Source organism: Hemitrygon akajei, chromosome 18, assembly GCF_048418815.1.
Source record: "Hemitrygon akajei chromosome 18, sHemAka1.3, whole genome shotgun sequence".
NCBI lineage: Eukaryota > Metazoa > Chordata > Chondrichthyes > Myliobatiformes > Dasyatidae > Hemitrygon > Hemitrygon akajei.
The window spans coordinates 12047769-12073921 of NC_133141.1; the positions used below are offsets into that span (position 1 = coordinate 12047769).

Consider the following 26153-nt stretch of genomic DNA (forward strand, 5'->3'; position numbering starts at 1 on the left):
GATTTGTGCAAAGTGAGTATGTGACCACTACAAGTAATTAGGAAGCCTGACAATAATGAGGTTCTATTTCAGTCATAAATGTTATTGCTAAGACCAGTCTGGAGGAACTCAGCATGTCAGATCTGCCTCCAAATCCCACTCTGTCCCCACCTCTGCTGTGGCTGCTTCCGGTCTCATTTATCTCTGTTTGCCTATCCAAATTCTCTATATAACTGGAATAATTGAATCCAGGTAAGATCTTCTTGTCCTCTCCAGTGTGATCACATCCTTCATATAGTGTGACAGTTGGAACTGCACATTTTACTGTGGGTGTACCTTAACCAATGTTATTACATAAAATCCCTTGTACTCTTTGCCATGGCTGATGAAGGTAAGCACCCTATAAGCTTCAAGCTCTGTGTGCCACTTTTTTTGGTGATGTATGGATGAATCCCTCTGTTTAACAATACTACCACGGGACCTACTACTTTGCAGGCCCTACACTTGTTTGACCTTCCAAAATCCATCTCTTAACACTTGTCAGGAGTAAATTCCATCTGCCGTTGCTCTGCCCAACTTTCCAAGTGATCAATACCAGATTCAGATTATTTATCAGACGTACATCAAAATGTGCAGTGAAATGCATTGTTTGCGTTAACAACCAACTCAACCAAAGGATGTGCAAGTGTTGCCACACATTGTAGGCATGCTGTGTTGGTGCCAAAATGTTTAGCAGAACAAAACCAACAACAAAACAAACTCCTTTTTTTTCCCTTCCCATTCACTCACCCACCCACCTATGTACACAAACAGTCACCCCCAGGACAGGCTGTTTCCAACCCTCCAGCCTCCACTGGACTTGCAGACACCAGGCCTGCAACTTCCCTGGTGGACTCACAGGCCCAGGGCTTTGGCCATCGGATGTCAACTTCCAGATGTTGGATCGAATGACTTTCTTGTAGTTGAAGACTGAACTCCTTTCTCTCCACAAATAGCACAATTTTTCTTATCCATAATTTATTATACTTCCCACATTCACCTGCAAACCACTAACAGATAAGATAATTATCAACTTTGCCAGCACCAATCCTTGATGTATACCGCTAGTCACAGACTTCCAATTAGAAAAGCAATTTTCCATTGTCACTCCTCACCCTCTTAGTAAGCTAGTTCAATGGTTCCATTTAATATCAGTGAACATGTACAATATACAACCTGAAATTCTTGCTCCTTGCAGACATCCATGAAAACGCAAGTGCCCCAAAGAATGAATAACAGTGAAAATGTTAGAACCCCAAAGCTCCCTTTTCCCCTCCCATGCATAAGCAGCAGCAAAAACATTAACCCTCGCCCACTCCCCACTAATTTCAGCAAAATGCATCAGCAATCACCACCCACCAAGCAAGCAATAGCAAAGCCCCCAAGAGAGACAATGATCTGAAGTACAAAAACCTAATCATTCACATGACAATTCAACATGCCACAAGCTCTCCTTCTCCCAATAAAGGGGCAGAGAGGAGTCACTCAGCGAGAGGAGAAACAGAAAACAAAACAACTCGCTGATTATGGTGTTGTAAGTCTGCCACGTCACTTCCCCCCCCCCCCCCCCCCCACTCGAGTTTTCCAACTCGAGATTCAGCAGCAAACTATCCCACCAACAAGAGAGAGCAATTCATCAAGTACCAATTCGGTAGCTGATCTGCTGTTCCTGATATTCAGTGTTTTCCTGCAACACTTTGGTTAGTGACACTGGCTGGAAGTTGATTTGTCCACAGGACTGCAAAGCCTCTGATCCCTGAAGGTATGCTTGTCTTCTCGGCCATGCCTTTGGGATATTGAAAAATAGCTGGTTGGTGAGCCCTGGGAGTGGATCCGATCGCTGTAAAGAACCGCAGTTTGAGTGCAGATGCAGATTCTTGGCGCTGACAGATCCCCATCCACCTTGAAAAGTGGGGGGGGGGGGGGGGGAAGAAACATTTGAAGGTAGAAGTTGAGCTGTTTCTGCGGATGATTTCAAAGCCACTCTGCCTAATGGATATAGTTTGCCTTGATTCTGTGGTTCTAACCTTTGTCGACCAGCCTGTCAGGCAGGAACTTGTCTACTGGGACTTCAGAAAGTCTTGTGATATTTACTGCCCTGAAGTTGAAGATCTAACTTAGTTACATCTTCAGGAAATACAGAAAAAAATGGTGAGACAAGATTTCCTGCATGTAAATTATGCGCTTTCCACTAAATTGCCCACCACCAATTTAAGGCTGACTGTCCTGTTATTGCATAGTTTATCCCTGATGACTTTCTTGAATCAAAGAACCACATTTTATATGGTCCAGTTATCTGGTACCTCACCTGTGACCCATTTGTGCATGTCATAGCTGCCCCAGAAGTAATTGTCCATAAATTGAAAGCACTCCCTCCTGAACTGTTCTTCCAGCCACACATTTTCCTTGGCTATTGTCATATCTCTATACTCAAATTGATACAGATTATAATCTAGAGATTTCAACATTCTGCTGTTTTCAGTTGCTACTACATCCCTGAAGTCATTAATCTCATTCCTCTTGCTATCTTTGTTAATAGCAACTGATATCATAACCTCTGGCTGATCACATTCCTCTTTTAAGAATGTTCTGCAGCTACTCTAAAACATCCCTGATCCTGGCACTGGGGAGGGAACATGCTATCAGAGAGCAACTAACAATATGCAGAATCAGAGTAATACAGCATGGAAACAGACCTTAACTGCTGCATCCTCTCTGCTCATCCCAGTTGCCTACATTCGACCCATAACCCTTCAAGCACTTCCCCTCCATAAACCTGTCCAAATGCCTCTTGACTGTTGTGATTGTATCCACCTCAACCACTTCCTCTGGCAGCTCGTTCCAGGTACTCGCTACTTCTGTGTTAAGTTACCTCTTGGGTCTCTTTAAACCTCTCCCTCTTATCTGCTATTTGTGCTCTCTAGTTTTGGACTCTCCAGCCCTGGGGAAAAGACTATGACCATCCTTTATTAATACCTCCTCATAATTTTATAAATTTCTATGAAGTTGCACCCCCATTCTCCTGTGCTCCAGGGAATAGATATCTAACATGGCCAACTGCTCCCTGTAACCTGGCTCAAGTCCAGGCAGCATCCTCATTAAATTTCTTCTGCACCCCCTGGAGCTTAATAACACCTTTCCAAAAACAGGGTCACCAGAACTACACAATACTCCAAAAGTGTGGTTTCACCAACAGTTTATATAATTGCAACATAATGTCCCTATTCCTAAAGCTAATACCCTGATTTGATGAAGGCCAGTATGCTTAACTGCTTTCTTGACCACCCTATCTACTTGTATGGCCACTTTCAGTGAACTGTGCACTCGTATCCTAGCTCCCTCTATTCTGCAATGCTCATCAGTGTCCCGCCATTCACTGTATGTCCTACCCTAGTTTTAACTGTTCAAAATGCACTACCTCAAACTTGTTGAACTCAATTTCCTTTTCCTCACCCCATCTCCTTAACTGATAAAGATCTCTTTGCAGTTAATTAATCTGAGGGAATTTGATAGGAGATCAGATAGAGCCCTTTTGTGCCCCTCCTCCTTCCTTTCTCCTGTGGTCCATCCCCTTTTTTTCAGATTCCTCCTCCTTCAGCCTCTTCTGCTTATTTCATTCTCCTCCCCTCACCTGGTTTCACCTATCCCTTGTGAGCTTGGACAACTACCCCTTCCCTCAGCTTTATTCTGCCACCTCCCCCCCCCCCCCCCCCCTCAGTTATGATGAAGGGGCTCGTCCTGAAATGTGAATTCTTTATTCCCATCCAGAGATGCTGCTTGGCCTGCTGAGTTCCTCCAGCACTTTGTGTTTATTATGCTTTGACTGTGACAGGCAAAGATGGAGATAGCCTTTGTATGATCTCATAGTCTTTTTTTTTAATATATAATTTCAGCTTTGGAGTTTTGCCCTTGGATACCCCAAGCCCAGGTGATGGGTCCTTTTTGCCAAACTATACAAATTCTTCTGTAATTGATTCATCCTCCACAGTGGCTCCCACAAAAAAGGTGAAGTTTTTTAAAAATTTAAAATCATTCCTAGATGAAATAAGGAAGCAATTTTAAATGGTTTGTTTTGCTTGCAATGTATGTTACTTGTATTGGTAGATACTACTGAAATTTAATTGTCTATCTCTTTTCATAACTGAAGTCTGTAGCGAGAATAATGCAAGGTGGAACCAAGTCTGTATTTGCACAGAGTGGAAACAGCCGTGATGTAACTCCAATTCCGCTGACTCAAACGCAGACTTCAGGCCCACAGACCAGGTTGGCATGCAGCTATGTATTGACATGTCTTACTCTTAGTTTTTATTTCATACTGTAACTATGGATTGTGAAAGCAAAGGAAAAAGCAGCTGTAATAAGCCAAACAGCCTTTCAAGCTGGTTCTACCATTCATTGATGTAGCTGATTTTCTATCCAGTGGTGCTTCTCTTGCACTGTTTCCATCCCCCACTTTTTTTTTATTAATCTTGATATCCAGAAGTCATATCGATCTGCTTTGAGTGACAACAGTGATTTGGTTTCCACGGACCTCTGGGTAGAAAATTTCAAGTATTCATCATTATTTTTGTGAAGAATTTTCGGTGCAGCTTTATACAAGATGGTCTACCCCTATTCTGAGATAGTGAACAGAAGTTTTTAAACTTCCCAGAGAGAAAAGATTGTTGAGGCATTTAATGATATCTCCTTCCCTTCCTCTAAATTCTAGAGGTTGTAGGCTTGGTCTACTTGATCATCATCTTGGAAAGAAACAAATGTTCAGTCAATTGAGTTTGTTCTGCATCTGAGAGGAGCAGTGGCATTAATCTGTTTCTCCATTTCCTTCTGTCCCTGCAACTTATTCTCACTCTGACATCCATCAAGTGCCCTTTGATTATTTTAGTCATTTACTGCCCATGAGAGAGAATTTGCAATTATCCTCTAACCTACAAACAGGCCTTTATCAGATGCGGGAGGAAGCACAAGCACTAAAGAGACCATAGGGTTGTGGCAAGTGTATGCACACTACATAAGAGAATGCAAAGTCAGGATTAAAACTGGGTTGCTGGTGTTGTGATGGAGTGGCACTGATTGTGGCACCACTCTGTGACTTCTCGGGTAACACAGCCACCATCCTGGAGTAAACCTTTACTTCACTCTCTGTAAGACGTACAGTTGCCAAAAAAAAATTTGTGAATCCTTTGCAATTACCCAGTTTTCTGCATCATTTACTCATAAAATGTGGTTGGATCGTCATCTGAGTCACAATAATAAACAAAACACAATCTGCCTAAACTAATTACACACAAACAAGAGAAAAATCTGTAGATGCTGGAAATCTAAGCAAAACAGACAAAATGCTGGAGCGACTCAGCAGTCCAGGCAACATCAGTGGAAAAGAGTAGTGTTGATGTTTCAAACTGAGACACTTCATCAGAACTGGAGAGGGAAAAAAAGAGTAGAAGGAGTTAGAAGGTGAAGGGGAGGAAGAAATACAAGATGATAGGTGAAATGGAGGGAGGGATAAAGCGAAAAGCTGGGAAGTTGGTGGGTGAAAAGAAATGGAGAAGGGGGAATCTGATGGAAGAGAACAGAAGGCCATGGAAATAAAAAGGTGGAGGAGCACCAGAAGGCAGGGAAGGAGATAGGAGAGTGTGGGAAATTGGAATTGTGAGTTGGGGGGAAGGGGCATTACAGTAAGTTTGGAAAATCGATGTTCATGCCATCCGGTTGGAGGCTGTCCAGACAAAATATAAGGTGTTGCTTCTCCCACCTGAATGTGGCCTCATCACGACAAAGGAGGCCATGGACTGGCATGTCAGAATGGGAGCTAGAATTAAAATGGGCAGCCACTGGGAGATCCTGCTTTGTATGGCTGATGGAGCGTAGGTACTCGGCGAAGCATTCTCCCGATCTCTATAAAGTGATCAAGTCTCACTGATATACAGGAGGCCACGCTGGGAGCACCAGACACACTATATGATCCCAACAGACTCACCGGTGAAGTGTCACCTCACCTGGAAGGACTGTTTGGGGCCCTGAGTGGGAGTGAGAGAGGAGGAGGTGTGGTGGCAGATGTAGCATTGTACCACTTGCAAGGTTGAGTACCAGGAGGGAGATCAATGAGGGATGAGTCGCGAAGGGAGCAATCCCTGAGAATAGCAGAAATTGGGAGGGGGGAGTGAGTGGGAGGGAAGAGTGCTTGGTGGTGGGATGTCGTTGGAGACGGTGGAAGTTGCAGAGAATTATGTGCTGGATGGGTGGTAGGTGAGAACAAGAAGAATTCTGTCTCTGGTGGGGTGGCAGGTGGGTGGGGTGAGGGCAGACGTGTGTGAAATGGAAGAGTTGCAGTTGAGGGCAGCTTTGATGGTGGAGGAAGGATGACGACAACTCCTTTGTTCTGGAATGAAACGCATCCTAAGAGCAGATGCGGCAGAGACGGAGGAATTGAGAGAAGGGATGGCATTTTTACAAGTAACTAGGTGGGAAGAGATATAGTCCAAGTAGCTGTGAGAGATAGTGGGTTTATAACAGACATCAGTAAATATAGTGTCTATAAAAAGTATTCACCCACTTCCACCAGAAGTTTTTGTGTTTTATCACAGTGGATTTAATTTGGCTTTTTTTTTGACACATCAACAGAAAAAAGACTTTTTCGTGTCAAAGTGAAAACAGATCTCTATAAAGTGATCTAAATTACAAATAAAACACAAAATAATTGATTGCACAAGTGTTCACCCCTTCTAGTCAGTCTTTAGTAGATGCACCTTTGGCAGCAATTACAGCTTTGAGTCTGTGTGGATAGGTCTCTATCAGTTTTGCACATCTGAACACTGCAATTTATCCCCATTCTTTTTTATAAAAACTGCTCAAGCTCTGTCAGATTGCATGGGGATTGTGAGTGAACAGCCCTTTTCAAGTTCAACCACAAATTCTCAATTGGATTGAGGTCTGGATTCTGACATGGCCACTCCAGGACATTAACTTTGTTGATTTTAAGCCATTCCTGTGTAGCTTTGGCTTTATGCTTGGGGTCATTGTCTTGTCAGAAAACAAATCTTCTCCCAATTCACAGTTCTCTTGAAGATTGCATCAGGTTTCCCTCCAGAATTTCCCTGTATTTTGCTGCATTCACTTTACCCTTTACCTTAACAACCCTTCCAGTACTTACTGCAGTGAAGCATCCCCCTCACATGTTGCAGCCACTACCGTGCTTTATACCAAACATAGCATTCAGTCTATGGCATAAAAGCTCAATTTTGGGTTCATAAGGCCATAGAACCACCTTCTAGCTGACTTCAGAGTCTCCCACAAGCCTTCTGGCATATGTTAGCCGAGATTTAAAGTGAGTTTTTTTCCCCAACAGTGGCTTTCTCTTTGTCACTCTCCCATAAAGCTGTGACTGGTGAAGCACCTGGGCAACAGTTGTTTGTGTAGTCTCTCCCATCTCAGCCACTGAAGCTTGTAACTCCTCCAGAGCTGTCATGGGTTTCTTGGTGGCCTCCCTCACTTATCCCCTTCTTGCATGGTCACTCAATTTTTGAGGACAACCTGCCCGAGGCATATTCACAGCTGTGATGTATTCTTTCCATTTCTTGATGATTGACTTGATTGTACTCCAAGTGATATTCAGTGACTTGGAAATTTTCTTGTATCCATCCCTGGTTTGTGTTTTTCAATAACCTTTTTGTAGAGTTGTTTGGAGGGTTCTTTTGGCCTCATGGTGTTTTTGCCAGGGTACTGACTCAATAGTTGGACCTTCCAGATACAGGTGTATTTTTTTCACTACAATCAATTGAAACACCTTGACTGCACATAGATCTCCAAAAACAGATCTCTGTTTAACTAATTAGGTGACTTCTGAAACCAGTTGGCTGCACCAGTGATGATTTGGTGTGTCATATTAAAGGGGGGGGGGGGGGTGAATATTGATGTAATCAATTATTTTGTGTTTATAATTAAATTAGATCACTTTGTAGAGATCTGTTTTCACTTTGACATGAGAGTCTTCTTCTGTTGATCAGTGTAAAAAAAAAAGCGCCAAGTTAATCCACTGTGATTCAGTGTTGTAAAACAATAAAGCATGAATACTTCCGGGGGGGGGGGGGGGGGTGAATACTTTTTATCGACACTGTAAGCTGTCTCCAGAGTTTGATAAAAGGGAGGGAGGTGTGGGAAATTTGAGGGCAGGGTGGAAGTTGGGAGCAAAGTTGATTTTTACAAGCTTGGCGTGGGTGCAGGATGCAACGCCAATGCAGTTGTCAATGTAGCGAAGGAAAAGTTGGGGAGTGGCACCAGTGTAGGCTTGGAACATGGCTAACAAAAAGGCATGTGTAGCTGGGACCCATGCGAGGACCCATAGATACACCATTGAAGGAAGTGGGAGGAGCCAAAGGAGAAATTATAGAGAGTGAGGACAAGTTCTGCCAGACAGAAGAGAGTGGTGGTGGAGGGGAGCTGTTTGGATCTGGTGTCCAGAAAGAAACAACTTTGAGGCCTTCCTGGTGAGGGATGGAGGTGTATAGGGATCCATTGTGAAAATAAGATTCTTGGGACCAAGGAACTTGAAATCATTGAAAAGATCAAGAGTGTGTGAAGTGTCACAGATGTAGGTAGGGAGGGACTGAACTGGGGGGATAAAAGTGAGTTGAGGTATGCAGATATGAGTTTAGTGGGGCAGGAACAAGCAGAAAACAATGTGTCTGCCTGTCCGGGTCTTCTACTTTCACTGAGGACCTTGGGAAAACTGCCAGAAAAAGTGGAATCTTGGTGGCCACCCGTCTTAATTTCATATCTCATTTCCATTCCAACATGTCAGACCATGGCCGCCTCTACTGTCGCAATGAGACTAAACTCTGGTTGCAACATCTTGTATTCTGTCTGATTAGCCTCCAACCTGATGGCATGAGCATTGATTTCTCAAATTTGGATAATGCTGCTACCACCCCCCCCCCCCCCCCCCCATTCTCATTTCCTTCTCACCTTATCTCCTTACCTGCCCATCACCTCTCTCTGGTGATCAAAAGACATAGGAGCAGCATTGGGCCATTCAGCCCATTGAGTCTGCTCCACTATTCCATCATGGCTGATCCCGGATTCCTCTCAACCCATGCACTTGCCTTCTTGCCATATCCTTTGATGCCCTGACCGAGCAGGAAACTATCAGCTTCTGCCTCAAATATTCCCGTTGACTTGGTCTCCACTGCATTCTGAGGGAGGCAGCGTATTCCACAGATTTGCCACTCTGGCTTAAAAAAAAATCCTCCTTGCCTCCGTTCTAAAAGATCACCCCTCAATTTTGAGGCACTGCCCTCCAATTGTGAATACCCCCACCATAGGAAACTTCCTCTCCACATTCACCCTCTCTAGTCATTTCAACATTTGGTTGGTTTCACTGAGATCTCTCCCACATTCTTCTAAATTCCAGTGAGTACAGCCCCAAAGCTGCTAACACTCCTCATATGTTAACCCCTTCATTCCCAGAATCATCTTCATGAACCTCCTGGATTCTCTCCAATGACAATACAGCTTTTCTGAGCTATGGGACCCAAAACTGTTGACAATACTCCAAGTGCAGCCTGACTAGTGTCTTAAAGGCTCAGCATTATCTCCTTGCTTTTGTATTCTATTCCTCTTGAAATATATGCCAACATTGCATTTGCCACCTTTACCACAGGAGTCCTCATGAAAGACTCCCAGAAGTTTAACTTGCAGGTTAAACCTAAGTCTCTCTGCACCTCTAATGTTTAAAATTAATGTTTAGATAATAGTCTGCACTGTTGTTCCTTTTATCAAAATGCATTATCATATATTTCCCAACACTGTGTTGTATGTAGCTCCTCCCCTTTTTATGGCCTGCTGTCCTTTCCTATCACATTCCTCGCTTCTCCAGACCTGTATCTCTTTCACCAATCAACTTCTAAGCTCTACTTCATCCCTCGCTCCTCTCCTCCTGGTTTTACCTATAACCATGTGTTTCGTCTCTCTTCCCCCACCCCCAATCTTCTAACTGACGTCTCATCATTTTTCTCCAGTCCTGCTGAAGGGTATCGGCCTGAAATGTCAATTGTACTCTTTACCATACATGCTGCCTGGCCTGCAGAACACACAACCAAATGTACTTTTCATGTCTTTAATTAAACAATGTGTTCAATATTCACAGTCCAGGCTGGACAAAGTATGTGAACCCCTGTACTTAATAACTGGTAGCACCTCCTTGGCAGCAATAACCTCCACCAAATATTTCCTGTAATTGCTAATCAGGCATGCACAATGGCAAGGAGGAATTTTAGACCATTCCTCCATATAAAACTGTTTGAGTTCATCATTATTTCTGGGATACCTTGCATGAACAGCTTGCTTGAGGTCATGCCACTACATCTCAATTGGGTTTGAGGTCTCGACTCTTGACTTGGCCATTCCAAAACACAAGTTTTCTTTTATTTAAAAAAAAAGAAATGTTCTGTTGGAGGTTTATTCTTGTGTTTCGGATCATTGTTGCATCATCTAACTTCCATTAAGCTTCAGGTGACGGACCACTACCCTGACATTCTCCTGTAAAATGTCTTGATACAATTTTGAATTCATTGTTCCCTTGACAATTGCAAGTTGTCCAGGCCCTGATGCAGCAAAGCAGCCCCAAACCACGAAGCTCCTTCCATCATGCTTCACAGTTGGGATGAGGTGTCGGTGTGCAGTGCCCTTCTTCCTCCAAACATAGCAATGTGCATTTCTACCAAAAAGTTCAACTTTTGTCTCATCTGTCCACAGAACATTGTCCCAGAGCATTGTAGAACATCCAGGTGGTCTTTTGCAAACTTGAGATGTATAGCAATGTTTTTTGGAGAGCAGTGGTTTCCTCTAAGGCAGGGGTGTCAAACTCATTTTAGGTCACGGCCGGATTGAGCAAAATGCAGCCTCATGCGGGCCGGATCAGTCAGATGCGTGCGAACGCAGCTTTCGTTGCCTCCGTTTTCTCAGCCTGCTCTCATGTGTCTCAGTCTCTGCTATAACTACAAAATGTTTCACTTTACAAATTCTGTTTCTTATGAAGAAGACTGCCGAATAAACACTAAAAACCCTGAAAACCTGGTACCTGAATAAACTCAGCATTAGCCATATCATACGCCATAGGTGCTTCGATTACTGGGGCCAGCTTTAATAGTAATTAGATATTATCTCGCGGGCCAAAGATAATTCCACCACGGGCGGGCCTTGAGTTTGACATATATGCTCTATGGTGTCCCTCCATGAACACCATTCTTGATCAGTGCTTTTCTTATAGAGGACACGTGAGCAGAGACTTTAGCAAGTTCTAGAGATTTCTGCAGGTCTTTTGCAGTTACCCTTGGGTTCTTTTTCACCTCCTTCAGCATTGCACATTGTGCTCTTGGTGTGATCTTTGCAGGACGCCCACTCTTAGGGAGAGTAGCTACAGTACTGAATTTCATCTATTTCCAGACAATTTGACTTACTGTGGACTGATGGAACACTCAGGTCTTTAGAAATGCTTTTGTAGTCTTTTCCAGCTTCATACATCTCTACAATTCTTCTAAGGTCCTGCTGAAATTTGTTTTGATCGAGGCATAAAAACAGATCATTCTTGAAGAGCAGGCTCTGCCAGTAACCTGTTAGTAAAAGTGTGTGCCTTTTTTAGGGCAGGGCTCCTCTATAACCCACAGCTCCAATCTCACCTCATTGATTGCAGCACCGGATTCCAAATAACTTTTGGAAAAGGCATTATCCCAGAGGTCCACATACACTTTTTTTTGAACCTGGACTGATTACTTAAATAATGTACTCCGTATTGATGAGAAATAGTACAATTGTTCGCGTGTTATTAGTTTAGGCAGATTATGTTTGTCTATTACTGTGATTTAGATGAAGATCAGACCACATTTTATGAGTGATTAATGCAGAAAATCAGGTAATTTCAAAGGGTTCACAAACCTTTTCTTGCAACTGTTTCTTCTTTCTTGGTAAGGAGTCATACGTGATGGGAAAAGGAACTAGGGCACCAAGCTTCTGTGATCTCACAGAGCGGTGCAAGGGATTTGAGTGGCATGTACTGTGCATGTATAAGAATAATTTCTTATTGACATAAAGTGTATTACAAACATAATGAGTGTAGCTTTAAGCTGTTCCACACTTGGGTTTAACCTGACATTGTTAATGTATTGCAGTCATTTAAAATTTGCACATTAAACTCTGGTCTTGGCCAATTTGATAGAAGCAGCATCAACAGCAATAAAATAGACAAATTCTACGCATTCCCTTGGAGCCATCAATTTAATACCACTGCTAAAATTTGTTCATAGGTAAGCATTGTATGGCATGCTCATGCCATCTTTGTAGTAGTGAATAACAGTCATTTATGCACAGATTTAAAACCTTTGGACTTGTTGGTTGTTAAGGAGAATGAATATTGACCTGTCAAGCACTGAGAGCCTAAGTTAGGTTTTCAATGTTTTGTACCGTCTACTATTTGTTTTGTATTATCCATGAACGAAGATGCAGTGAAAAACATTTCTTTGCATGTCATTCAGGAATATGCTATACATAAAGTCCATCAATACAAATTTTAAAAAATAAAAATTGGAGAAAGTGTAGTTCAGGTATTCAAGATGCAAAGACCACCATAAGGTAGATTTGTTTGTCAAGTGTTCATCCATTCACTGATATGGGTATGACGAACCTTTTTGAGAGTGTGCCCAAATTGGTGGTGACCTTTTATATACAAAAAAAATTCTCTCGCATGCCATTATGATTTTGATCAAAAATTGATCAATGAGTCATTGTATCTGATATTCTGAACGAACTGAAAAGTGTAAATACTATTTCAAAATATTTCATCGATAAACCTAAATATGTTTTGTACTGGTATAAATAAAAAATAAAGATCAGCTTTATTTGTCGCATGTATATGGAAACAGAGTGAAATACATTAAATCAGTGAGGTTTGTGTTGGGTAGCCTGCAAGTGTTGGCAGACCTCCTGCACAAACATAGCATGCCCAGAGCTCATTAACCCTAACCATAACTGGAGCACCTGGAGAAAACCCACATGGTCACGGGTAGTATGTGCAAACTCCTTACAGACAACGGCAGAATGGAACCTGGCATTGGAGGTGCTGAGCTACATACAGTAATTAATGTTATTATCACATTGAATATCCAGTGTTCATTCACAAATGGCAGAAGAAAATATTTAGGCAGAGCAAAGCCAATGCCAACTCACCCAACTGTTTTACTCTTCAAATAGTGTGTGTGTGTGTGTGTGCACGTACACCACATGTGTGAGGATTTCAAACATCACGTGCTTTCACAACCGCCTGGTTGGTACCAAGTCGGTGTGCAATATTTCCTGTGAAAACATCTCAATGTTGTTGGCTTATAAAAAGTCATTTGCTACTTCATTTAGCAGTAAATATTATACAGTGACATGCATAAGTTTGGGCAAAAATTTGGGCAAAAGTTTGGTCAAAATTTCTGTTACTGTGAATAGTTAAGTGAGTAGAAGATGAACTGATCTCCAAAAGTCATTAAGTTAAAGATGAAACATTCTTTTCAACATTTTAAGCAAGATTAGTGTATTAGTTTTGTCTTGTACAATTTTAGAGTGAAAAAAGAAAAGGAGCACCATGCAAAAGTTTTGGCAACCCAAGAGATTTGAGCTCTCATAACTTTTACCAAGGTCTCAGACCTTAATTAGCTTGTTAGGGCTATGGCTTGTTCACGGTCTTCATTAGGAAAGGCCAGGTGATGCAAATTTCAAAGCTTTTCCATACCCTGACTCCTCAAAGCTTGTCCCAACAATCAGCAGCCATGGGCTTCTCTAAACAGCTGCCTAGCACTCTGAAAATTAAAATAAATGATGCCCTCAAAGCAGGAGAAGGCTTATAAGAAGATGGCAAAGCATTTTCAGGTAGCCGTTTACTCAGTTTGTAATGTAATTAAGAAATGGCAGTTAATAGGAACGGTGGAGGTCAAGTTGAGGTCTGGAAGACCAAAAAAATTTTCCGAGAGAACTGCTCGTAGGATTGCTAGAAAGGCAAATCAAAACTCCCGTTTGACTGCAAAAGACCTTTAGGAAGATTTAGCAGACTCTGGAGTGTTGGTGCACTGCATATGACCTTCATGGAAGAGTCATCAAAAGAAAACCTTTCCTGCATCCTCACCACAAAATTTAGCATCAGAAGTTTGCAAAGGAACATCTAAACAAGCCTAATGCGTTTTGGAAACAAGTCCTGTGGACTGATGAAGTTAAAATAGAACTTTTTGGCCGCAATGAGCAAAGATATGCAGAATTTCATGAAAAGAACACCTCTCCAACTGTTAAGCACGGGAGTGGATGGATCATGCTTTGGGCTTGTGTTGCAGCCAGTGGTATGGGGAATATTTCACTGGTAGAGGGAAGAATGAATTCAATTAAATACCAGCAAATATCACACCGCCTGATTGTTTAAAAAAAAATGCTGAGGATGAAAAGAGGATGGCTTCTGCAACTGGATAATAATCCTAAACACACCTCAAAAAGCACAGTGGATGACCTCAAGAGGCGCAAGCTGAAGGATTTGGCATGGCCCTCACAGTCCCCCGACCTAAACATCATCGAAAATCTATGGATAGAGCTGAAAAGAGCAGTGCATGCAAGATGGCCCAAGAATCTGACAGAACTAGAAGCCTTTTGCACGTAAGAATGGGTGAAAATCCCCCAAACAGGAATTGAAGGACTCTTAGGTGGCTACAGAAAGTGTTTACAAGCTGTAATACTTGCCAAAGTGTGTGTTACTAAGTACTGACCATGCAGGGTGCCTAAACTTTTCCTTTTTTTAAATTTTGAAACTGTAAAAGATGGAAATAAAGAAGTAATCTTGCTTGAAATATTAAAGAAATGTGTCATCTTTAACTTTATGCCTTCTGGAAATCAGGTAATCTTTTACTTGCTTAGCTATTCACAGTAACAGAAATTTTGACCGGGGTGCCCAAACCTTTGCATGCCACTGTAGTTGTGTATCTTTTTATTATAGGGGGAGTATAAAGAATCAAGGGGGAGTTCTGCATGCTAACAAAAATTTTTTAAGTGAAGGTTTTGGCATGCATGCCATAAGTTTGCCATCTCTGGGTCTGAAGCGCTCCTTGAGTTTGATGGTATATGTTCTCAAGCTTTAGTGTGATATGCCGAAGGGAGAATGACTAGTGTTGGAGGAATCCTCGATTATCAAGTCAAGTCACTTTTATTGTCATTTCGACCATAACTGGTGGTACAGTACATAGTAAAAATGAGACAACGTTTTTCAGGACCATGGTGTTACATGACACAGTACAAAAACTAGACTGAACTACGTTTAAAAAAACAACAACAACAACACGGAAAGCTACACTAGACTACAGACCTACACAGGACTACATAAAGTGCACAAAAACAGTGCAGGCATTACAATAAATAATAAACAGGACAATAGGGCAAGGTGTCAGTCCAGGCTTCAGGTATTGAGGAGTCTGATAGTTTGGGGGAAGAAACTGTTGGCTGTTTATGTTGGCTGTTTGCCTGAGGCAAAGGGAAATACAGATGGAATCAATGGAGGGAGGATGATTGTGTGTTGGGCTTGGCTGTTTAAGCTTGAGGGAGCTTGTGCACTGCTGAACAGTTGTTATTCTCTTGATCTTGTTCAGTGCAGCGCAGGTACTATTTCCAACAAGCACAGCCCCTACAAATGCACCACCCCGCCGAAGTTCCAGGCTCTTTACAAGTGCCAGTTCAACTACAAAGGTAAGAAACTCCTCCAAGAATTAAATTCCAATTAATGGCTGTTTCACTATCTCATTTGTTCCTGAAGTACTTGTGTTTCTTTATGTTAGGATCCAATTGTACATTCAATGGATAGTTAATATCTGATGTAGAAGGATATTAGAAAACCTCTTACCAGATATTATCAGTAGGGAGGAGATGAAGCTAATGCTTCATACTCTTAGTCTGCTTTCTTTCTGTTTGGTTTTCCAGTGGTTCCACTTTAATTCGGATACCCTTTTCCTTTTTGTATATCCACAGAAGCTACTGGTTGTTTCTTGGTGTAACTTTACATTGTACTTTTTTAATTCAGTTTTCTCTTTCATTAGTTTTTGGGTTCTCTGCTGCTAGTTCCTGATTCTACCACTAGCTTTTTGCCACTTTGTGCACTTTAGTTTCTGATTTGAAAGTTTCCTTGACCTCCATTTTTTTGATTATTGGTTTATCTTTCTCATTGTGCCATTCCAAATTGAGAGAAATTTCTGCTGAGTACAGTTGGCCCTCCTTATCCGCGGGGGATCGGTTCCGGGACACCCCCCACGAATACCAAAATTTGCGGATGCTCAAGTCCCTTATTTAACATGTATCAATCCAGTGGTCTTTAGGACCCAGTGGAACCCCGGACTTTATTTAACATGTCTCCATGCGGTGGACATTAGAACCTGGCGACGCAGCTCTGAATCCGCAGTGCTTCTGTTCACAAAAATAATTGCGATTGAAAATAAGGTGGAAGTAATAACGCGGTCGGAAAGAGGTGAAACGCCATCGGTCATTGGAAAAGCGTTAGGCTACAGTCGGTCAACGATTGGAACAATTTTAATGGAGAATTTGAAAGGCCCTGCCCTGATGAAAGCTACAATTATTACTAAGCAACGCAGTGTTTAAATTACTGAAATGCGTATGTTTCTTAAGTGTTTTATATGCATATAGAAAGGTAAAATATGTACTATATACTAAGAAAAATGTTTGACTAACTGATGCTAAATAATACCGGATGTACCTGTTCCGACTTCAAATCTGACTTAAAGACGGACTCAGGAATGGAACTCGTTCATAACCCGGGGACTGCCTGTACTTTTAAGTCATTTCTCGATTACTTATAATTCCTAATACAATGTAAATGCTATGTAAATAGTTGTTATACTGTATTGTTTAGGGAATAATGACAAGAAAAAATAGTCTGTATATGCTCAAGTAACGAGTGCTGGAGAGAGAACTTACGGGTTTTCCCGATCCGCGGTTGGTTGAATCCACGCATACGGAATCCGCGGTTAAGGAGGGCCGACTGTATAAAGAATCAGCTTCTTAATTATCTTCTCATCTATTGACCTTTTCCTTTATTCTGCTTACCCAGTCCACCAGACTGCTCTTCCTTCTGATTTTTAAAATTGCTTTTATTTAAGTTGAGGGAGCTAGTTTTTGGACTCAGTGTGTTTGCCTGCAAACTCTGAAATATTGTGATCATGATTTCCTAGAGGATTCTTAGTTCTCATATTTCTTACGAATTCTAACTTGTTACGCATGACCAAAGTAGTGTCCTCCGGGGTAGGCTCTGTCATGTATTGCGACAAGGATCAATACTTGAGGCTTTGCACAAAAAAAAAGTTTTCCTTGAATTGAAGAATGCTGGTGGGGTACCTTTCTTGAGGTGTCAAAAATTGAACACTGGCAGAAATGTGTATAACAAGTTGTGTTTAAAGGGAGCAGATGTGGAGAGGACTTAAGGTTTCATCTTCTGTCATGGGGTGATTGAAATCAGGAATGGGCTGCCTGAGAGAGCTGTGAGGATACCTGCTCTTGCAATATTTTAAGAAATCTTCAGATGGGAACTAAACAACCAGGCTTGGAAAGGGTGGGCAAGGGGAGAGGAGTTGATGTAATGTTGTTTGAGGAAATGAATGCAAGAGTAAGAAGGTATTAGCTCAGAATCTGTCTGGCTGGAGCAGAGAAACACCAAGGGCAAAAAGAGTTTGTAGGACGTTATCAACATGAGATTCTGCAGATGCTGGAAATCTAGAACAATGCATGCAAAATGCTGGAGGAACTCAGCAGGTCAGACAGCATCTGTGGAAAAGAATAAACAATCAACGTTACGAGCTGAGACCCTTCATCAGACTTTTTTTCGCACTTAAAATGCCTTCCCGTCGGTTGTACCTGGACTACTTGTATAGTTCTGGATCACCGATCTTGAATGCCACAGAATCAGAATCAGGTGTATTATCACTGGCATGTGACATGAAATTTGTTAACTTCACAGCAGCAGTTTAATGCAATACATAATCAAGCAGAGAGAGAGAAAAAAATAAAACATAATAAGTAAATCAATTGCGTCTATTGAATAGATTTTTTTTTAAACGTGCAAAAACAGAAATACTGCTTTTTTTTTAAATAGTGAGGTAGTGTCCAAGGGTTCAATGTTCTTTTAGGAATTGGATGGCAGAGGGCAAGAAGCTGTTCCTGAATTGCTGAGTGTGTGCCTTCAGGCTTCTGTACCTTCTACCTGATGGTAACAGTGAGAAAAGGGCATGCCCTGGGTGCTGGAGGTCCTTAATAATGGACACTGCCTTTCTGAGACACTGCTCCCTGAAGATGTCCTGGGTACTTTGTAGGCTTGTACCCAAGATGGAGCTGACTAGATTTACAACCCTCTGCAGCTTCTTTCGGTCCTGTGCAGTAGCCCCTCCATGCTAGACAGATGCAGCCTGTCAGAATGCTCTCTACGGTACATCGATAAAAGATTTTGAGTGTATTTGTTGACATACCAAATCTCTTCAGACTCCTAATGAAGTATAGTTGCTGTCTTGCCTTTATAACTGCATCGTTATGTTGCAACCAGGTAAGATCCTCAGAGATCTTGACACCCAGGAACTTGAAGCTGCTCACTCTCTCCACTTCTGATCCCTTTGAGGATTGGTGGATGTTCCTCCATCTTACCCTTCCTGAAGTCCATAATCAACTCTTTCGTCTTACTGATGTTGAGTGCCAAGTTATTGCTGTGGCACCACTCCACTAGTTGGCATATCTCACTCCTGTATGCCCTGTCGTCACCACCTGAGATTCTACCAACAATGGTTGTGTCGTCAGCAAATTTATAGATGGTATTTGAGCTATGCTTAGCCACACAGTCATGTGTATATAGAGAGTAGAGCAGTGGGCTAAGCACACACCCCTGAGGTGCACCAGTGTTGATCGCCGGAGAGGAGGAGATGTTGTCATCAGTCCGCACAGATTGTGATCTTCTGGTTAGGGAGTCAAGGATCCAGTTGCAGAGGGAGGTACAGAGACCCAGGTTCTGCAACTTGGCAGTCAGGATTGTTGGAATGATGGTATTAAATGCTGTTCTGGATCTCAACAGACTGTGAACCACCTGGTTCATTGGCTTTTGCTTTGGGTATATTCTTGAAGGTACAAACTCATCCACACGGGTCTTGATTAAATTGGTGATATCTGTGGTGTATTCATTAAGATTTGAAAATGAATCTCTGAATATTGTCCAGTCCACTGACTCAAAGCAGTTCTGTAAACAGATCAGGGCAGAGTGGGAGGCCCTTCCATTTGGTGGAAGGATTGAGGACTAGCGATCACGGGTATGAAATGGACAAAGAGTTGAGTGGCATTAAGACCAAAAACTTCTGCACACCATGTGCTTGGCATCTGGAATGTATTGTTTGCGGATGTGATGGAGACTAATCCTAATGACTTTGAAGAGAAAATTGAATAAATACAGTAATGTGTAAAACTCTGAGGCACACATATAGCTAGGGTGCCTAGGACTTTTGTGCAGTACTGTATTTGTCAGCATGAAATTGAGTGAGTGTGTAGATCTGGTGGCAGCAAAGGATATTGGGAATGGTGAAGGTGGAGTGCAGTGGGAGGAACATGGGACAGGTGGCAAAGGAGAAGTGCCAGGGGTGGGAGGTTGGCACAGATGCAGACATACCCAGCCCTGAGACACCAGGCAAGGTCATTTGATTCTAAACAACTCATTTATTGATCATTGCAGAATGTCTCTCTGGTGCTTCCTGCTCCCTCCTCCTTTTCCCAACCATGATTCCTCTCTCCCTGCCCTCTTCCCACTTTCAGTCCACAATAGAGACCCATATCAGAATCTGGTTTATCATCACTCACATATGTCACTGTGCAAAAATTTCGGGCATCCTAGCTATATATACACCCAAGACTTTTGCACAGTACTGTATATGGTGAGGAAATATTTGCTGTGCTTATAGACAATGAGTTCGTGGGTGAGCTGCACCATAGATAGGTTTTGGTAGAGAGCTATATAGACAAATGAACTGGGTGTTTTCCTTTTTGTGCCATATTTATTTTGACTCTGCTCCAAATACATTGGAGTTCAGCCTCTGAATTTTGCACATGTGCTGTTATCTGCATTTTGTAGTTTGACAACAGCAATGGGGTAAATCTTGTTCTGGATTAGAGGCGATGTTGTTTCTCCTCTTGTTCTGTAGATGAGCTTCACTCCAGCAGTAAGCTTTTCAGAGGTGATGCACATTAATGTAGCAAGCAAGATTGGAAAAACAAGTATTGGGCATCTGTTAGCAACCTGCACTATTGGGACAAGAAAATTAACGTTGTAATGTTATTCGGGGGATTTTGCAAAGACTTACTTCACACAACACACTACAAATTTCCTGACAATCCCCAACGAAGAGGAGTCTCTGTGCGAGGCACCCAGAATTTTCCGAAGTAACTCGTGGATTTCCCGCCAGAAAACAACAGGACTATTTCATGAGAATGAAGATCCAAGATCAAATTACCCACAAATACAGAATGTTTTTGGATTGGAAACTTTACTCCAGGTAGCTGAAGGCTGAGGTCTAACAGAAAGCCCAAGGCCCAAAGTAAAAGTGGTACGTATGGAATTTCAGTCTCAGTTGCAATTTCATTTCATTGCAATTTCAGGCAGTGAAGAAAGCTAATGGCATGCTGGCTTTTATAACAACAAGAGGAATTGAGTATAGGAGTAAAGAGGTCCTTCTGCAGCTGTACAGGGCCCTGGTGAGACCACACCTGGAGTATTGTGTGCAGTTTTGGCCTCCAAATTTGAGGAAGGACATTCTTGCTATTGAGGGAGTGCAGCATAGGTTCACAAGGTTAATTCCCGGAATGGCGGGACTGTCATATGTTGAAAGATTGGAGCGACTGGGCTTGTATACACTGGAATTTAGAAGGATGAGAGGGGATCTGATTGAAACATATAAGATTATTAAGGGATTGGGCACACTGGAGGCAGGAAGCATGTTCCCGCTGATGGGTGAGTCGAGAACTAGAGGCCACAGTTTAAGAATAAGGGGTAGGCCATTTAGAACAGAGATGCGGAAAAACTTATTCACCCAGAGAGTGGTGGATATGTGGAATGCTCTGCCCCAGAAGGCAGTGGAGGCCAAGTCTCTGGATGCATTCAAGAGAGAGTTAGATAGAGCTCTTATAGATAGCGGGGTCAAGGGATATGGGGAGAGGGCAGGAACGGGGTACTGATTTTGTATGATCAGCCATGATCACAGTGAATGGCGGTGCTGCTAGAAGGGCCGAATGGCCTACTCCTGCACCTACTGTCTATTGTCTATTTCACATATCTGGAAAGTAATAAATGTTGCAGATCTTTTGGGACTCTAATTTTGGCATATTCAAGCAGGGAGCCAAACAGAGATGTGGTCACTCTTGCGATATCTCTCTGCTATTCACCACAGGCATGGTATTGCCAAGTTCCTGCTATGGTGCTTCTTTTCCACAGGTAAACTATTAACGCTGCAGTTCAGTTCTGATGAAGGATCCTAGAGTTGAAAAAAATCTGTTTTTCTTTCCACAGATGCTGCCTGATCTGTGGAATATCTCTTGCATTTTGATTTACAGTATCTGCAGTTTCTTGTTTTTAAATATTTGGTTGGATCTCTTTTCCCATGACATTCCTTATTCGTACTGTGTAAGGCCATTCAACCCATGGTTTATAAAAGCTCTGCAGAGCATTTCCATGAGTCCTATCCCTTGTTTAATATTCTTGTTCTCCTCATGCCCATCAATCCCAACCCACACTAACCAACTCTCCTGCCATTTACACCTGCAAATACACCAACATATCTTTAAGATCTGAACAAAGGTAGAGTACCTGGTTACCAGGAGAATGGACAGTCTCCAACAGACAGCATCTGAGGTCAGGAAAAAAGACTGTGCAGCAGCAGTAACTTTTGTGAAACTTTGTCATCCATACAAATTGTGAAATGTTTCAATCTATCACTCTACACACTAACAAATGATTTTGATATAATCCCCTTTGGTAACTTGCTCCTTCCTGAAATGTCTCTCCCCATTATGATGTAAAATATTCTGTACTGTACTCCAGTTGGATTCACAACAGATTGGACCCAATACTCATTTTGCTTCCACCTTTACTAATTTGTGCCCTGTTGATGTGAAAGTTCAGGTCTCCCATACTTATTGTGTCACCTTTATGTTGCAAATGCTTTTCTTGTTCTCTCAAACAATATAGCTAATCATAGGGGGTCCATAATATATTCCCAGTAGTGTTTTCAATCTTTTCTCATTTTGTATTCCACCCTTCTCCAAATTGATTCTGCTTTCTTCCCAAAGTTGAGATCTATTTCTTACTGCTGCCCTCTTTCTATCTTTATCATGAGATCTGCCTCTCACCACATTACACTGCTTCCTTGCCCCCCTCCTTACCCAAGACTTTGTATACAGGCTGTCTTTTCCTATTCATTTTCAGCTTTCATCACCTTGCAGTTCCAGTTAGAGCAGTGCTATTAGACATCTGTTCATTCATATGTGGGTTTCAAGTACCTACATGCACACTCAGATATGTATTTGTTTTAAAACAGGAGAATAGTAAAAAGCTGAAGATGAAGTTTCCAACTAAAATTCCCAACAGAAAGCCAAAAAACAAAACCAGTAAAGGAGGTATAACACAGCCAAACCTCAACGACAGCTTGGAAATCAGTAAGCTTGACTCGGTGATCCCTGAAGGCAAAATCTCCTCAGTCACACCTCAAATGCAGGCCTTTAATATACAAAAAGCAGCTGCAGGTAAGCTTGCATCTGATACATTACAAACAGATTGGTTCAGTTTATTTTTACAGATTCATTGCATTGCTGGTAATGAATACCTCCTGGTAACACACACAAGATGCTGCTGGAACGCAGCAGGCCAGGCAGCATCTATAGGAAGAAGTACAATCGACGTTTCGGGTTGAGACCCTTCGTCAGGACTAACTGAAAGAAAAGATAGTAAGAGATTTGAGAGGGGGAGGGGGAAATCGAAATGATAGGAGAAGACAGGAGGGGGAGGGATAAAGCTTAGAGCTGAAAAGTTGATTGGCAAAAGGGATACACAGCTGGAGAAGGGAAAGGATCATGGAACGGGAGGTCTAGGGAGAAAGGGGGAGGGGAGCACCAGAGAGAGATGGAGAACAGGCAAGGAGTGATTGTGAGAGGGGCAGAGAGAAAAAACGAGAGAGAAAAAGGGGGGAGAATAATAAATAAGGGTTGGGGTAAGAAGGGGAGAAGGGGCATTAACAGAAGTTAGAGAAATCAGTGTTCATGCCATCAGGTTGGAGGTTACCCAGGTGAAATATCAGGTGTTCCTCCAACCTGAGTGTGGCTTCATCTGGCCTGCTGTGTTCCACCAGCATTTTGGGTGTGTTGCTTGAATTTCCAGCATCTGCAGATTTCCTCGTGTTTGCGTTTTTTAAATACCTCCTGGTGTTGGTTGATTTGATTCTGTGAATGTAAGAGAATTGGTACTAGAGAAAGAAATGAGAGAATAGGGTTCATTTAAAAGCTGGCATACAGTGGCATGCAAAAGTTTGGGCAGCCCTGGTCAAAATTTCTGTTACTGTGAATAGTTAAGTGAGTAGAAGATGAACTGATCTCCAAAAGTCATTAAGTTAAAGATGAAACATTCTTTTCAACATTTTAAGCAAGATTAGTGTATTAGTTTTGTTTTGTATAATTTTAGAGTGAAAAAAGAAAAGGAGCACCATGCAAACGTTTTGGCAACCCAAGAGATTTGAGCTCTCATAACTTTTACCAAGGTCTCAGACCTTAATTAACTTGTTAGGGCTATGGCTTGTTCACGGTCTTCATTAGGAAAGGCCAGGTGATGCAAATTTCAAAGCTTTTCCATACCCTGACTCCTCAAAGCTTGTCCCAACAATCAGCAGCCATGGGCTTCTCTAAACAGCTGCCTAGCACTCTGAAAATTAAAATAAATGATGCCCTCAAAGCAGGAGAAGGCTTATAAGAAGATGGCAAAGCATTTTCAGGTAGCCGTTTACTCAGTTTGTAATGTAATTAAGAAATGGCAGTTAATAGGAACGGTGGAGGTCAAGTTGAGGTCTGGAAGACCAAAAAATTTTTCCGAGAGAACTGCTCGTAGGATTGCTAGAAAGGCAAATCAAAACTCCCGTTTGACTGCAAAAGACCTTTAGGAAGATTTAGCAGACTCTGGAGTGTTGGTGCACTGCATATGACCTTCATGGAAGAGTCATCAAAAGAAAACCTTTCCTGCATCCTCACCACAAAATTTAGCATCAGAAGTTTGCAAAGGAACATCTAAACAAGCCTAATGCGTTTTGGAAACAAGTCCTATGGACTGATGAAGTTAAAATAGAACTTTTTGGCCGCAATGAGCAAAGATATGCAGAATTTCATGAAAAGAACACCTCTCCAACTGTTAAGCACGGGAGTGGATGGATCATGCTTTGGGCTTGTGTTGCAGCCAGTGGTATGGGGAATATTTCACTGGTAGAGGGAAGAATGAATTCAATTAAATACCAGCAAATATCACACCGCCTGATTGTTTAAAAAAAAATGCTGAGGATGAAAAGAGGATGGCTTCTGCAACTGGATAATAATCCTAAACACACCTCAAAAAGCACAGTGGATGACCTCAAGAGGTGCAAGCTGAAGGATTTGGCATGGCCCTCACAGTCCCCCGACCTAAACATCATCGAAAATCTATGGATAGAGCTGAAAAGAGCAGTGCATGCAAGATGGCCCAAGAATCTGACAGAACTAGAAGCCTTTTGCACGTAAGAATGGGTGAAAATCCCCCAAACAGGAATTGAAAGACTCTTAAGGCTGATTTATACTTGTGTGTACGGGCTATGCACTTCTGCGTTGCTCTACGCCATAGCGAGCATGCGTTGCTGTGCACCAAAATGCCAGTTGGCGGTGGGATTTCTATGCCACTCTGACTTTCTTCATAAGAGACATGGACGAGGAAATGCATTTCAAACGTTTTCGCATGTCGGCAGGTAGATTTGACGATTTGGTTCATCTATTTCGCATTGGTGTACAGACATGGCGGAGAAGAAACAACTGGAAGTGTGTAGGAGGAAATGCGACGCTACCAAGCGGTCCAATCACAATTGTTGCGGTCTGCATCACCGCGATGTGTGAGAGAGTTTTTTGGGGAGGTGCATGTCACCCTTCGGCGTAGGGTACGCAGTGCCTACGGCGTAGATGCAACGCACAAGTATAAATCAGCCTTTAGCCTGCTACAAAAAGCATTTACAAGCTGTGATACTTGCCAAAGGGGGTGTTACTAAGTACTGACTCTGCAGGGTGCCCAAATTTTTGCTTTGGGCCCTTTTCCGTTTTTTTATTTTGAAACTGTAAAAGATGGAAATTTTAAAAAAAGTAATCTTGCTTAAAAAAGTAATTTTGCTTAAACCATAGAACCGTAGAACGCTACAGTACAGGCCCTTCAGCCCTCCATGTTGTGCCGACCCATATAATCCTTAAAAAAAAGTACTAAACCCACACTACCCCATACCCTTCCATTTTTCTTTCATTCATGTGCCTGTCCAAGAGGCTCTTAAATACCCCTAATGTTTTAGCTTCCACCACCATCCCTGGCAAGTCATTCCAGGCACTCACAACCCTCTGTGTTTTTTTTAAAAAAACTTACCCCTGATGTCTCCCCTAAACCTCCCTCCCTTAATTTTGTACATGTGCCCTCTGGTGTTTGCTATTGGTGCCCTGGGAAACAGGTACTGGCTATCCACCCTATCTATGCCTCTCATAATCTTGTAGACCTCTATCAAGTCCCCTCTCATTCTTCTACGCTCTAAAGAGAAAAGTCCCAGCTCTGCTAACCTTGCCTCATAAGACTTGTTTGCCAATCCAGGCAACATCCTAGTAAATCTCCTCTGCACCCTCTCCATATCTTCCACATCCTTCCTATAATGAGGTAACCAGAACTGAACACAATACTCTAAGTGTGGTCTCACCAGAGATTTGTAGAGTTGCAACATGACCTCTCTACTCTTGAACTCAATCCCCGTGTTAATGAAGCCTAGCATCCCATAGGCCTTCTTAACTACCCT

The 26153-nt window shown here is 42.3% G+C and overlaps 1 protein-coding gene across 5 annotated transcripts in view; it reads left to right on the forward strand.

The window, feature by feature from the left end:
• The window catches only part of cdc27 (cell division cycle 27), a 129237-nt gene that overhangs the window by 37018 nt on the left and 66066 nt on the right, over nucleotides 1–26153 (forward strand). For all 5 annotated transcript variants that reach the window (XR_012102004.1, XM_073070818.1, XM_073070816.1 and 2 more), the window contains exons 8-11: nucleotides 3912–4023; nucleotides 4166–4281; nucleotides 15672–15768; nucleotides 22644–22848. Coding sequence is in view for 4 of the 5 variants with exons in the window: in XM_073070818.1 (XP_072926919.1) it covers nucleotides 3912–4023; nucleotides 4166–4281; nucleotides 15672–15768; nucleotides 22644–22848 (530 nt within the window). In the remaining variant the exon portion in view is untranslated. The remainder of the gene's footprint in view (nucleotides 1–3911; nucleotides 4024–4165; nucleotides 4282–15671; nucleotides 15769–22643; nucleotides 22849–26153) is intronic.